The sequence below is a fragment of the Borostomias antarcticus genome (genome assembly GCF_949987555.1).
Source record: "Borostomias antarcticus genome assembly, chromosome: 5".
NCBI lineage: Eukaryota > Metazoa > Chordata > Actinopteri > Stomiiformes > Stomiidae > Borostomias > Borostomias antarcticus.
This window is the reverse complement of record NC_140238.1, coordinates 4033273-4049146: the sequence shown is the minus strand read 5'-3', so window position 1 is coordinate 4049146 and position 15874 is coordinate 4033273. Positions and strand designations below refer to the sequence as shown.

Sequence of the window (15874 nt, the reverse complement as noted above, 5' to 3'; positions counted from 1 at the left end):
TTCATTATTTTCCGTACTTTAATTCAAAAAGTTTAACGTTCATATATTATAAATTCATTACACATGAAATGAAATATTTCAAGGCTGATTGCCTCCATACCACGCTCCACGTTGATGCAGTAATTTGTGCAAAAGGAGCCCCGACCAAGTATTGAGTGTATAAATGAACATACTGAACATACTGTACAATCATAAACATTAAAACAAAAAAGGCTTGAAATATTTCAGCCTTAAGAATGTACAACAACAAAAATGTCCTACACTTTTTGTCTCTCTTTCAAGTTCCCCATACATTAAATTAAAATTTCAATCAGATATGTCTGTGAATAGGGCAATTATGTTCAAAGCATTCATTGCCTCCATGGTGATCAACTTAAAACCGGAGTGCCAGACTCATTCCTGTCCAGTCCTCTTTTCCCATTAGCATTTGTAGTTTGCTTGCAGTAGATTTCCTTTGATCTGTTGTGGAGGCATTTTCTCAGAAAAATGAATAGTGCCACCAGGATCACTAGCAGGAGGGACAGGACAGCACCCCACCTCACCCTGTCAGGGTGGCCTTCAAGTGGGTACAGTCGTTGTATCAAACCGCCCCATATTAGATAAACGGTTGTGATTGGAAATCAGTTTAAACGGGTGGATGACCAGACTGAGTAGTTTCCCTTCTCCCTGCCGTAGATTTCCTTTGATCTTTTGTGAGGCATTTCCTCTGCAAAAGTAATGCTGCCACCAGTATGAGGAGCACTATCAGGAGCTGGATGGACAGGGCAGCACCCCACCTATGCCTGTCATGATGGTCCACATGTGTTTCAGAATCAATCCCTGTAAGGAAAATAGAATGGCTCAAAATGTGGCGGTAGCCCATGACCTTAATCTATGGGACACTGTCGTATCCCTCATCTCTCTCAATATTAATCTCAACTAATACAAAATGGATGTATTTTACCTGTCTGTAGTGTATATTCTCTCCTGATAGCCTGTCCCAGGTCGTTGTTCTTCAGTAGGAAGGTGATGCTCCTGTTGACTGCTCCCTTTAGGCTCAGGCTGCTGGTCAGAGTGTAGAGTCCCTCTAAGTCCTGGGAGAAGTGTGTGTTTGTGTCCTTGTTGACGTCCTCTCCACTGTCATCCAGCCACTGAACTGTGGGTGCAGGATATCCTCCACGTGAAGTGATGAGAAGCTCCATACAACAGGGAGATGCTTTCAAATTTAAATGCGGCTCAGGATAAAATGCTGAAATTACAGAGGATATATTGAAACATTAAGCAGCAGGGAAGAATATTTTAGTCTACGGCCATGTAGTATATTTTTCTGGCTCTAGTAAGAAAGAGGGCCCAGATCTGTCAATGCACGTTTCAATACTTTTATTGAACCACAAGTATCAAAATCACACTGCAGCTGTGATGGGTTCACACACCCAATAGTCCTCCATGAACTAAGCTGGAACTACAGTAAACTAACATTTGATTATATGAATAGAGGTTTTCCATTAATTCAATGATCTCCCATACATTCTGACGTTACCATGTCCTGTTTTCTACCACTAACACAATACATGACAAAAAGGGTTTATCTGTTCTCACCTCATTTTCCCTTGTCAAAAATGAGAACAATACAGTTGAACCAGATGTTTCTTTCAAGTACTCAAAATTCTGTTTCCATGTTTGTGTGTCTGTGTGTGCGCTGTGGAATACTATCTGCAAGTTTGTGTGTTGGTGTGTGTGCAGAGCATAACTCCCTGAACCAATAGCCTGTTATTTTGACACTCTATGCTCTAAAGCAAGCAGCTTGGCATCCTGGCATCTCCCCCACACTAAGCTTTGTCCTCAAACAACCTGAATGAACTGGCTTTAACTCAGTAGGCCTCTGCTCTCCTCATGAGTGAACTAATACAGTATGAACCAAATTATGCTAGAAATAGGAAAATATTGAAATATATTATATATGGTATGCATGTGATGTATATGGTCAAATATACTATAGCCACAACATTATAAGGTCCTGTGATTTAATGTATAATGATGATCTATAAATGGTCTCTCGTTCTAGGCTACACATATTTTGTACCTTCAAGGGACTATGGTTTGCCTAATATCAAAACAGTCAAACAATCTTTTAAGAGATTTTGAAAAATGAGGTTATCATTACCTGCTAATTTGAGAGGGAATGTTTTCTTCTGGCTGCCCAGCAGCGTGATCACAGAGCAGGTGTAGTCTCCACTGTCCCCCAAATTGGTACGCTCTAGTCTGAGGGTAGCATTCCCCCTCTCCATCTCAGAGTGGAACAGGCTGGTTCTTTGGGCATAGCGCCTGCTCTGGCGGTCCAGTTGGTCTCTCCCGTGGTAGAAGCTGTGCACCACCTCCTGACCCCTCTGCCAGGTGATCACTGTGCTCTTCAGGTCCCACTTGTTGCCCACAGGGAAGCTGCAGTCCAGGGTCACCTGGTGCCCATGGATGGCCAGCTGGGGTACACTGGGGACAGTGATCTCAAAGTCAACTGCAGAGATGAGATCACAAGCAGAGTTTTAAAATACCATCTAAAGTGACTAAGGTAAAATCATTCTAGACTTCCTCTTGTCTATAGATAAGTTAAGGTCATGCCTTATCTAGGTAATGAGTGATTAATCCCAACACACAAGTAGTATCGCTCCGACTGCCGCCCTACTTCCAGAGAGAAAATAGGTCCCCACCAAGTGAGGGATTCAACAATAGTTTGACCCCCGAAAGACTGTCCTCATATTTTACATTGATGATGTCTGTTTGTTTTGGTGGGGTCTTAAACATGGTTGGGTCCTAAACCCAAGGGGTCCTACAAGTGTAACCACTGCACTGATGTAATGCAGACCAAGACATCACAGAAGTTCACAATCATTTCATTAACTGTAAAACCGTGTTTGTTATCTAGGCTAGAATGTAGTAGTTGCAATGGGTTTTTTTTTACACTGTATGAAGAAAAAGAGGTCAGGACAGGCTAATATACCATACAGAACACAAATATACCATTCACACAGGGTATGTAAGTTACCCTATGGCTGGACACTATTCAAGATTCAAGATTCATTTATTTGTCCCAAGGGAAATTTGTCTCAGACATACAGGCTGCTACATACAGTGCAAAGGTGCCATAACAAGGACAAAACAAACAAATCTGTGCAAACATCTGGACCTCCTTAACAGTAATTGACTACATTCCATCTTCCATACGAAAAGGTGAACGACAAAGAAAACTTAATCAACGGGAAGCCTTTTGGATTGACAAACTACAGGCTACAACATATCCAGGCCTAAATGAGGACCTAGGTTTTACTGCTCTTTTGTAAATAAAAATAAATAAAAGTGTTTGTTGTAACAGGGCCAGGTAGTGCTCCTACCCAAACATTTCTTTGTCCTCATTTTGTTTGCTTTGGGTGCACTGTGGATGTGAGTTTGGTAGTGGATGCTAGCTTGTACCATTGCATTACGTGAATGCCCAAACAAGGGGCAGCATGGAAGCAGCTGAAAATGATCTCAATCAATGAACATAATGGGTAGCCTGAGTCATAAATGAGGCCATAAGTCTGAACTATACATTTAATTGAATAGCCTACACATAGAGAAATAAATAAGTAGCCTACAAAATTCTAAGTTGGTCATGAAGATTGATTTTTCAGACTTACAAGAGTACGATCCCTTGAAAAAAAGAAAGACCAAAGTTAGTTGAGTGACAAAGGAGTCCCAGTTCATATCTGTTCTTGAGGTTTATGTATCTAACGTAAGCAGTATCACTTGAGGTCTGTTTATAAGCAGAATCTTCACAACTCAATCAAAATGTATACATGTAACATCCAATAGTAATCCAGCAGGCGTCACTGAGAAAGTGGTCTACACTAGTCAGTCGGACACAAACTCTCTCACATCTCCACAGTGCTGTGTGTTCATATATAGTACACCAGGCTCCTCCCATACTGTAGGTGCAGTGTTGGTATGCATTGTTGTACAGCAGGTTTCGTTCCACTTCACTGATAATGGCTTCCCCCCCCCCGATGAAGAGTTAGTCACTTTGACCATGCAGATCTTCTATAACAGTATTATATATCCAACGGAGTTTCAGTTTTATCCTTCTCAACCAGTTCACGCTGTGGTCATGGTTCACTGATATCAGCGTGACTCATTGTCTAGTAAATCTGTCTCGGCTGCGGTGCTTCAGCGAAGCTATACGGGGTCATTCAAGGACCTGAAACGCTTCCTCGGATTAAACCTCAACACTCATTCTGACTGTGGTGCGTGGTGTGTCTAAAATTTATCATAAAGATTACATGGTAGATATGACGGTAGCCTACTTTCTTTAATAGGGCCTTGTACACAATACTGGTTGTAATAAATCTGACATATCCCTGTCTTTTAAACATAGGCAAATCCTTACCCAATATGATAACCATGTGAAATGACAACGGGATATAAAACTACACTACGTCCTCATAATTGCATGGTAAGGTTTCAGGTGTAGCCTACAACCCAGCTTCACAGTCCAGTTAAGTTGGAAGAGTGACAAGAATGTGGTGACCGTTTGTCATGATACTATTTCCTTTATGGGTCATTCTTCAGCTATGTTTACATTCGGCTGTGCACATCACACTTAAACGCCACATGCCTTTGTAGTGCTGTTTGTGTTTGAGTTCTGTGTAGTAGGCTATGTGTTCTGTGTAGTATATTGTACTATGACATACTTTGTGTTAGCACCTGGGCCCATTGAGGAAGTCTTTCAGTCGTGTAAAATTGACTTGTAAACTTGATCTTCACAAAGAAAATGATATTCTTCGTATGAATATCTTTAACTTATCTGAGACCTGTACAGTACAGTAGCCTACAGTGTATCTTTTCTTGAATAATGGAAACTTGTTTTGAATTGTTAAGGCACCAAATCGGCACACTTTTTAAACAATATTGGCAGCAAAGGCAGTTAGAGTGCAGTAAATCCTTAACCTGTGGCAAGTTTCTACTCATATTAAGGTGAAATGACAGTCAGATATGAATTAAATAAATACAGTGTATGTGAATTTAGAAATGATACAGTAACTTAAGGACCAACTGCTCTCGTTGTGCTAAAAAACTACAACATAAATGTCCAAAAGTCTGTAGGCTTCACTGTTCTCTCTTTAAAGTCCAAAAATGAAATTGCATTCAAATATGTTAGCAGGGTAGTAATGTTCACACAATAAGTCTGCATTGATAGAGTTGAAACATTAGTCCCACAGTTAGTCCTCTCCAATAGGCTTTTCCCGTTAGCTACTGTATAGTAACTTCCAAGCCAGACATTGTTTCCATGTTGTTTCACTTCATTATTCAGTCTGAAAGTGCTCCCATTGCCATCGTTTTCCGAGATGGGCGTAGCCGAAGAGGGAGTCCTCATCCATTCGCTCATCCCGTTCATAATAAAAAATAATACATTTTATTTGTAACGCACTTTTCATAAAAAAATCTCAGAGTGCTACAGGTTTAAAAGAATAGTATAATAAAACACAACTGAACAAAAAGAACACAATTTTAACCAAGCCAGCCTTTTTAAGAAGGTAGAAGGCTCTTAGCTTTTAGCTCAGGCTCTGAGCTGCCCTCAGCTGGGTGGGGAGGGTTAGGGTTAGGCCACGGTGATGGTGCACAGCCTGGTGCTGGGGGCCCGGAGGAGCAGACTGTCTGCGGATCTGAGGGTACGGGTGGAGGATTGTGGAGTGATCAGTTCTTGTAGATAGGGAGATGCGTGTCTGTTGATGCATTTGTGGGTGAGCAGCAGGATTTTGTAGTTGATCCAGGATGAGACAGGGAGCCAGTGCAGTGAATGTTAGAGTGGGGGCTATGTGCTCATATTTATGGTCTCTCATCAGGACCCTGGCAGCGCTATTCTGGATGTGTTGCAGCTTCTGGATGCTCTTTCCAGGAATCCCGATGAACAGCCCGTTGCAGTAGTCGAGTCTTGAGGAGATAAAGGCATGGACAAGCTTCTCTGCATCTGGCAGGGTTAGGGAGGGATGGAGTTTGGAGAGGTTTCGGAGGTGATAGAACGAGGTCTTGCACAGGTGTGCAAGACCTCGTTTCCCTTACCAATCACAGCATTGTTGTTTTGACTGTCTCAGTTGAATTCCGTCATTGCATTCAAAGGACGCTGACTGGCCTGGTTGGAATTCCAACCGAGAAATCACTCTGGATGAGAGCAACGCCAGACCCTGAATCCCAATTAAAGTGGGAGTGTGATTCAGGGGCCGGTAGCCTGGCCTCGCCAGACCCAATTCGCAAAAATGCGAAGGGTCTGGAGATGGTAAATGGGTCTGTAAATCCTGTGTTTATTCTAGATTTCCAAGGGGCAATATCAGCGGTTAGACCAAAATGCCTTTGGACACAATTGGCTAGACCTACAACCAATCAGAGCAATGAAACATGGGTCAGTCATCCTATCAAGTGGGTACAGTCGTTGTATCAAACCGCCCCATATTAGATAAACGGTTGTGATTGGAAATCAGTTTAAACGGGTGGATGACCAGACTGAGTAGTTTCCCTTCTCCCTGCCGTAGATTTCCTTTGATCTTTTGTGAGGCATTTCCTCTGCAAAAGTAATGCTGCCACCAGTATGAGGAGCACTATCAGGAGCTGGATGGACAGGGCAGCACCCCACCTATGCCTGTCATGATGGTCCACATGTGTTTCAGAATCAATCCCTGTAAGGAAGATAGAATGGCTCAAAATGTGGCGGTAGCCCATGATCTTAATCTATGGGACACTGTCCCTCATCTCTCTCAATATTAATCTCAACTAATACAAAATGGATGTATTTTACCTGTCTGTAGTGTATATTCTCTCCTGATAGCCTGTCCCAGGTCGTTGTTCTTCAGTAGGAAGGTGATGCTCCTGTTGACTGCTCCCTTTAGGCTCAGGCTGCTGGTCAGAGTGTAGAGTCCCTCTAAGTCCTGGGAGAAGTGTGTGTTTGTGTCGTTGTTGACGTCCTCTCCACTGTCATCCAGCCACTGAACTGTGGGTACAGGATATCCTCCACGTGAAGTGATGAGAAGCTCCATACAACAGGGAGATGCTTTCAAATTTAAATGCGGCTCAGGATAAAATGCTGAAATTACAAAGGATATATTGAAACATTTAGCAGCAGGGAAGAATATTTTAGTCTACGGCCATGTAGTATATTTTTCTGGCTCTAGTAAGAAAGAGGGCCCAGATCTGTCAATGCACGTTTCAATACTTTTATTGAACCACAAGTATCAAAATCACACTGCAGCTGTGATGGGTTCACACACCCAATAGTCCTCCATGAACTAAGCTGGAACTACAGTAAACTAACATTTGATTATATGAATAGAGGTTTTCCATTAATTCAATGATCTCCCATACATTCTGACGTTACCATGTCCTGTTTTCTACCACTAACACAATACATGACAAAAAGGGTTTATCTGTTCTCACCTCATTTTCCCTTGTCAAAAATGAGAACAATACAGTTGAACCAGATGTTTCTTTCAAGTACTCAAAATTCTGTTTCCATGTTTGTGTGTCTGTGTGTGCGCTGTGGAATACTATCTGCAAGTTTGTGTGTCGGTGTGTGTGCAGAGCATAACTCCCTGAACCACTAGCCTGTTATTTTGACACTCTATGCTCTAAAGCAAGCAGCTTGGCATCCTGGCATCTCCCCCACACTAAGCTTTGTCCTCAAACAACCTGAATGAACTGGCTTTAACTCAGTAGGCCTCTGCTCTCCTCATGAGTGAACTAATACAGTATGAACCAAATTATGCTAGAAATAGGAAAAGATTGAAATATATTATATATGGTATGCATGTGATGTATATGGTCAAATATACTATAGCCACAACATTATAAGGTCCTGTGATTTAATGTATAATGATGATCTATAAATGGTCTCTCGTTCTAGGCTACACATATTTTGTACCTTCAAGGGACTATGGTTTGCCTAATATCAAAACAGTCAAACAATCTTTTAAGAGATTTTGAAAAATGAGGTTATCATTACCTGCTAATTTGAGAGGGAATGTTTTCTTCTGGCTGCCCAGCAGCGTGATCACAGAGCAGGTGTAGTCTCCACTGTCCCCCAAATTGGTACGCTCTAGTCTGAGGGTAGCATTCCCCCTCTCCATCTCAGAGTGGAACAGGCTGGTTCTTTGGGCATAGCGCCTGCTCTGGCGGTCCAGTTGGTCTCTCCCGTGGTAGAAGCTGTGCACCACCTCCTGACCCCTCTGCCAGGTGATCACTGTGCTCTTCAGGTCCCACTTGTTGCCCACAGGGAAGCTGCAGTCCAGGGTCACCTGGTGCCCATGGATGGCCAGCTGGGGTACACTGGGGACAGTGATCTCAAAGTCAACTGCAGAGATGAGATCACAAGCAGAGTTTTAAAATACCATCTAAAGTGACTAAGGTAAAATCATTCTAGACTTCCTCTTGTCTATAGATAAGTTAAGGTCATGCCTTATCTAGGTAATGAGTGATTAATCCCAACACACAAGTAGTATCGCTCCGACTGCCGCCCTACTTCCAGAGAGAAAATAGGTCCCCACCAAGTGAGGGATTCAACAATAGTTTGACCCCCGAAAGACTGTCCTCATATTTTACATTGATGATGTCTGTTTGTTTTGGTGGGGTCTTAAACATGGTTGGGTCCTAAACCCAAGGGGTCCTACAAGTGTAACCACTGCACTGATGTAATGCAGACCAAGACATCACAGAAGTTCACAATCATTTCATTAACTGTAAAACCGTGTTTGTTATCTAGGCTAGAATGTAGTAGTTGCAATGGGTTTTTTTTTACACTGTATGAAGAAAAAGAGGTCAGGACAGGCTAATATACCATACAGAACACAAATATACCATTCACACAGGGTATGTAAGTTACCCTATGGCTGGACACTATTCAAGATTCAAGATTCATTTATTTGTCCCAAGGGAAATTTGTCTCAGACATACAGGCTGCTACATACAGTGCAAAGGTGCCATAACAAGGACAAAACAAACAAATCTGTGCAAACATCTGGACCTCCTTAACAGTAATTGACTACATTCCATCTTCCATACGAAAAGGTGAACGACAAAGAAAACTTAATCAACGGGAAGCCTTTTGGATTGACAAACTACAGGCTACAACATATCCAGGCCTAAATGAGGACCTAGGTTTTACTGCTCTTTTGTAAATAAAAATAAATAAAAGTGTTTGTTGTAACAGGGCCAGGTAGTGCTCCTACCCAAACATTTCTTTGTCCTCATTTTGTTTGCTTTGGGTGCACTGTGGATGTGAGTTTGGTAGTGGATGCTAGCTTGTACCATTGCATTACGTGAATGCCCAAACAAGGGGCAGCATGGAAGCAGCTGAAAATGATCTCAATCAATGAACATAATGGGTAGCCTGAGTCATAAATGAGGCCATAAGTCTGAACTATACATTTAATTGAATAGCCTACACATAGAGAAATAAATAAGTAGCCTACAAAATTCTAAGTTGGTCATGAAGATTGATTTTTCAGACTTACAAGAGTACGATCCCTTGAAAAAAAGAAAGACCAAAGTTAGTTGAGTGACAAAGGAGTCCCAGTTCATATCTGTTCTTGAGGTTTATGTATCTAACGTAAGCAGTATCACTTGAGGTCTGTTTATAAGCAGAATCTTCACAACTCAATCAAAATGTATACATGTAACATCCAATAGTAATCCAGCAGGCGTCACTGAGAAAGTGGTCTACACTAGTCAGTCGGACACAAACTCTCTCACATCTCCACAGTGCTGTGTGTTCATATATAGTACACCAGGCTCCTCCCATACTGTAGGTGCAGTGTTGGTATGCATTGTTGTACAGCAGGTTTCGTTCCACTTCACTGATAATGGCTTCCCCCCCCCCGATGAAGAGTTAGTCACTTTGACCATGCAGATCTTCTATAACAGTATTATATATCCAACGGAGTTTCAGTTTTATCCTTCTCAACCAGTTCACGCTGTGGTCATGGTTCACTGATATCAGCGTGACTCATTGTCTAGTAAATCTGTCTCGGCTGCGGTGCTTCAGCGAAGCTATACGGGGTCATTCAAGGACCTGAAACGCTTCCTCGGATTAAACCTCAACACTCATTCTGACTGTGGTGCGTGGTGTGTCTAAAATTTATCATAAAGATTACATGGTAGATATGACGGTAGCCTACTTTCTTTAATAGGGCCTTGTACACAATACTGGTTGTAATAAATCTGACATATCCCTGTCTTTTAAACATAGGCAAATCCTTACCCAATATGATAACCATGTGAAATGACAACGGGATATAAAACTACACTACGTCCTCATAATTGCATGGTAAGGTTTCAGGTGTAGCCTACAACCCAGCTTCACAGTCCAGTTAAGTTGGAAGAGTGACAAGAATGTGGTGACCGTTTGTCATGATACTATTTCCTTTATGGGTCATTCTTCAGCTATGTTTACATTCGGCTGTGCACATCACACTTAAACGCCACATGCCTTTGTAGTGCTGTTTGTGTTTGAGTTCTGTGTAGTAGGCTATGTGTTCTGTGTAGTATATTGTACTATGACATACTTTGTGTTAGCACCTGGGCCCATTGAGGAAGTCTTTCAGTCGTGTAAAATTGACTTGTAAACTTGATCTTCACAAAGAAAATGATATTCTTCGTATGAATATCTTTAACTTATCTGAGACCTGTACAGTACAGTAGCCTACAGTGTATCTTTTCTTGAATAATGGAAACTTGTTTTGAATTGTTAAGGCACCAAATCGGCACACTTTTTAAACAATATTGGCAGCAAAGGCAGTTAGAGTGCAGTAAATCCTTAACCTGTGGCAAGTTTCTACTCATATTAAGGTGAAATGACAGTCAGATATGAATTAAATAAATACAGTGTATGTGAATTTAGAAATGATACAGTAACTTAAGGACCAACTGCTCTCGTTGTGCTAAAAAACTACAACATAAATGTCCAAAAGTCTGTAGGCTTCACTGTTCTCTCTTTAAAGTCCAAAAATGAAATTGCATTCAAATATGTTAGCAGGGTAGTAATGTTCACACAATAAGTCTGCATTGATAGAGTTGAAACATTAGTCCCACAGTTAGTCCTCTCCAATAGGCTTTTCCCGTTAGCTACTGTATAGTAACTTCCAAGCCAGACATTGTTTCCATGTTGTTTCACTTCATTATTCAGTCTGAAAGTGCTCCCATTGCCATCGTTTTCCGAGATGGGCGTAGCCGAAGAGGGAGTCCTCATCCATTCGCTCATCCCGTTCATAATAAAAAATAATACATTTTATTTGTAACGCACTTTTCATAAAAAAATCTCAGAGTGCTACAGGTTTAAAAGAATAGTATAATAAAACACAACTGAACAAAAAGAACACAATTTTAACCAAGCCAGCCTTTTTAAGAAGGTAGAAGGCTCTTAGCTTTTAGCTCAGGCTCTGAGCTGCCCTCAGCTGGGTGGGGAGGGTTAGGGTTAGGCCACGGTGATGGTGCACAGCCTGGTGCTGGGGGCCCGGAGGAGCAGACTGTCTGCGGATCTGAGGGTACGGGTGGAGGATTGTGGAGTGATCAGTTCTTGTAGATAGGGAGATGCGTGTCTGTTGATGCATTTGTGGGTGAGCAGCAGGATTTTGTAGTTGATCCAGGATGAGACAGGGAGCCAGTGCAGTGAATGTTAGAGTGGGGGCTATGTGCTCATATTTATGGTCTCTCATCAGGACCCTGGCAGCGCTATTCTGGATGTGTTGCAGCTTCTGGATGCTCTTTCCAGGAATCCCGATGAACAGCCCGTTGCAGTAGTCGAGTCTTGAGGAGATAAAGGCATGGACAAGCTTCTCTGCATCTGGCAGGGTTAGGGAGGGATGGAGTTTGGAGAGGTTTCGGAGGTGATAGAACGAGGTCTTGCACAGGTGTGCAAGACCTCGTTTCCCTTACCAATCACAGCATTGTTGTTTTGACTGTCTCAGTTGAATTCCGTCATTGCATTCAAAGGACGCTGACTGGCCTGGTTGGAATTCCAACCGAGAAATCACTCTGGATGAGAGCAACGCCAGACCCTGAATCCCAATTAAAGTGGGAGTGTGATTCAGGGGCCGGTAGCCTGGCCTCGCCAGACCCAATTCGCAAAAATGCGAAGGGTCTGGAGATGGTAAATGGGTCTGTAAATCCTGTGTTTATTCTAGATTTCCAAGGGGCAATATCAGCGGTTAGACCAAAATGCCTTTGGACACAATTGGCTAGACCTACAACCAATCAGAGCAATGAAACATGGGTCAGTCATCCTATCAAGTGGGTACAGTCGTTGTATCAAACCGCCCCATATTAGATAAACGGTTGTGATTGGAAATCAGTTTAAACGGGTGGATGACCAGACTGAGTAGTTTCCCTTCTCCCTGCCGTAGATTTCCTTTGATCTTTTGTGAGGCATTTCCTCTGCAAAAGTAATGCTGCCACCAGTATGAGGAGCACTATCAGGAGCTGGATGGACAGGGCAGCACCCCACCTATGCCTGTCATGATGGTCCACATGTGTTTCAGAATCAATCCCTGTAAGGAAGATAGAATGGCTCAAAATGTGGCGGTAGCCCATGATCTTAATCTATGGGACACTGTCCCTCATCTCTCTCAATATTAATCTCAACTAATACAAAATGGATGTATTTTACCTGTCTGTAGTGTATATTCTCTCCTGATAGCCTGTCCCAGGTCGTTGTTCTTCAGTAGGAAGGTGATGCTCCTGTTGACTGCTCCCTTTAGGCTCAGGCTGCTGGTCAGAGTGTAGAGTCCCTCTAAGTCCTGGGAGAAGTGTGTGTTTGTGTCGTTGTTGACGTCCTCTCCACTGTCATCCAGCCACTGAACTGTGGGTACAGGATATCCTCCACGTGAAGTGATGAGAAGCTCCATACAACAGGGAGATGCTTTCAAATTTAAATGCGGCTCAGGATAAAATGCTGAAATTACAAAGGATATATTGAAACATTTAGCAGCAGGGAAGAATATTTTAGTCTACGGCCATGTAGTATATTTTTCTGGCTCTAGTAAGAAAGAGGGCCCAGATCTGTCAATGCACGTTTCAATACTTTTATTGAACCACAAGTATCAAAATCACACTGCAGCTGTGATGGGTTCACACACCCAATAGTCCTCCATGAACTAAGCTGGAACTACAGTAAACTAACATTTGATTATATGAATAGAGGTTTTCCATTAATTCAATGATCTCCCATACATTCTGACGTTACCATGTCCTGTTTTCTACCACTAACACAATACATGACAAAAAGGGTTTATCTGTTCTCACCTCATTTTCCCTTGTCAAAAATGAGAACAATACAGTTGAACCAGATGTTTCTTTCAAGTACTCAAAATTCTGTTTCCATGTTTGTGTGTCTGTGTGTGCGCTGTGGAATACTATCTGCAAGTTTGTGTGTCGGTGTGTGTGCAGAGCATAACTCCCTGAACCACTAGCCTGTTATTTTGACACTCTATGCTCTAAAGCAAGCAGCTTGGCATCCTGGCATCTCCCCCACACTAAGCTTTGTCCTCAAACAACCTGAATGAACTGGCTTTAACTCAGTAGGCCTCTGCTCTCCTCATGAGTGAACTAATACAGTATGAACCAAATTATGCTAGAAATAGGAAAAGATTGAAATATATTATATATGGTATGCATGTGATGTATATGGTCAAATATACTATAGCCACAACATTATAAGGTCCTGTGATTTAATGTATAATGATGATCTATAAATGGTCTCTCGTTCTAGGCTACACATATTTTGTACCTTCAAGGGACTATGGTTTGCCTAATATCAAAACAGTCAAACAATCTTTTAAGAGATTTTGAAAAATGAGGTTATCATTACCTGCTAATTTGAGAGGGAATGTTTTCTTCTGGCTGCCCAGCAGCGTGATCACAGAGCAGGTGTAGTGTCCACTGTCCCCCAAATTGGTACGCTCTAGTCTGAGGGTAGCATTCCCCCTCTCCATCTCAGAGTGGAACAGGCTGGTTCTTTGGGCATAGCGCCTGCTCTGGCGGTCCAGTTGGTCTCTCCCGTGGTAGAAGCTGTGCACCACCTCCTGACCCCTCTGCCAGGTGATCACTGTGCTCTTCAGGTCCCACTTCTTGCCCACAGGGAAGCTGCAGTCCAAGGTCACCTGGTGCCCATGGATGGCCAGCTGGGGTACACTGGGGACCGTGATCTCAAAGTCAACTGCAGAGATGAGATAACAAGCAGAGTTTTAAAATACCATCTAAAGTGACTAAGGTAAAAGACTCCTTGCTGCCTACATAGGTCAAGGACAAAAATGTGTCCCAACACATAAACACTATCTTAATGTCTACTATTCGTACATGAGTCCAGAATTACTTATGATAGCCTACTCAACATTACAACGAGAATATTGATTTAATAATCTTAATCATCATGCATGGATCATGCATGGCTACCATGCATGGATACCATGCATGGTAGCCAGTAATGAACACTACACATATAACATCATTTCAAGACATAATCAAGACGTTATTTAAATACACACAGAGAAATACAGTTCATAAGTTCAAAAATATAAATTGATCATGATACTCAACATTGCAAAGACAATGAATTAACCTGAAAAACCTTACTGAATTAATGGCCTTAAAATAACAACCATGGATTTTGATAGTATGAAATTAACCACACAAAGGTAACATAATACACAAAGAAATACAACTTAAAGGTTTGAAAATTCTAAATTGATCCTGAGGAATGTTTTTTATAGGGCTACTTACAAGAGTATCCTTTAAAAACATGAAAGACCAAAATTTGAGTGACCCAGGAGTTCCCTTTATATCTATGTCTACTGCTCTTTTGTAAATAAAAATAAATAAATAAATAAAAGTGTTTGGGGGCAGCATGGAAGCAGCTGAAAATGATCTCAATCAATCAACATAATGGGTAGCCTGAGTCATAAATGAGGCCAAAAGTCTGAACTATACATTTAATTGAATAGCCTACACACAGAGAAATAAATAAGTAGCCTACAAAATTCTAAGTTGGTCATGAAGATTGATTTTTCAGACTTACAAGAGTACGATCCCTTGAAAAAAAGAAAGACCAAAGTTAGTTGAGTGACAAAGGAGTTCCAGTTCATATCTGTTCTTGAGGTTTATGTATCTAACGTAAGCAGTAGGCTATCACTTGAGGTCTATGTTTATAAGCAGAATCTTCACAACTCAATCAAAATGTAGCCTATACATGTAACATCCAATAGTAATCCAGCAGGCGTCACTGAGAAAGTGGTCTACACAAGTCAGTCGGACACAATCTCCCTCACATCTCCACAGTGCTGTGTGTTCATATATAGTACACCAGGCTCCTCCCATACTGTAGGTGCGGTGTTGGTATGCATTGTTGTACAGCAGGTTCGTTCCACCTCACTGATAATGGCTTTTCCCCCCCGATGAAGAGTAAGTCACTTTGACCATGCAGATATTCTATAACAGTATTATATATCCAACATAGTTTCAGTTTTCTCCTTCTCAACCAGTTCACGCTGTGGTCATGGTTCACTGATATCAGCGTGACTCATTGTCTAGTAAATCTGTCTCGGCTGCGGTGCTTCAGCGAAGCTATACGGGGTCATTCAAGGACCTCAAACGCTTCCTCGGATTAAACCTCAACACTCATTCTGACTGCTCTCGTTGTGCTAAAAAACTACAACATAAATGTCCAAAAGTCTGTAGGCTTCACTGTTCTCTCTTTAAAGTCCAAAAATGAAATTGCATTCAAATATGTTAGCAGGGTAGTAATGTTCACACAATAAGTCTGCATTGATAGAGTTGAAACATTAGTCCCACAGTAAGTCCTCTCCAATAGGCTTTTCCCGTTAGCTACTGT

General features: G+C 41.8%; 1 protein-coding gene across 1 annotated transcript; it reads right to left on the bottom strand.

The window, feature by feature from the left end:
* Positions 1–744: 744 nt before the first annotated feature.
* On the bottom strand, positions 745–14459 carry LOC311309202 (CD276 antigen-like; the record flags this gene model as incomplete). Its single annotated transcript, XM_084438382.1, has 8 exons — positions 745–782; positions 944–1228; positions 2144–2491; positions 6800–7084; positions 8000–8347; positions 12656–12940; positions 13856–14203; positions 14453–14459. 8 exons carry the CDS (start codon positions 14457–14459, stop codon positions 745–747), a joined length of 1944 nt encoding a protein of 647 aa, XP_084294508.1.
* Positions 14460–15874: the final 1415 nt, after the last annotated feature.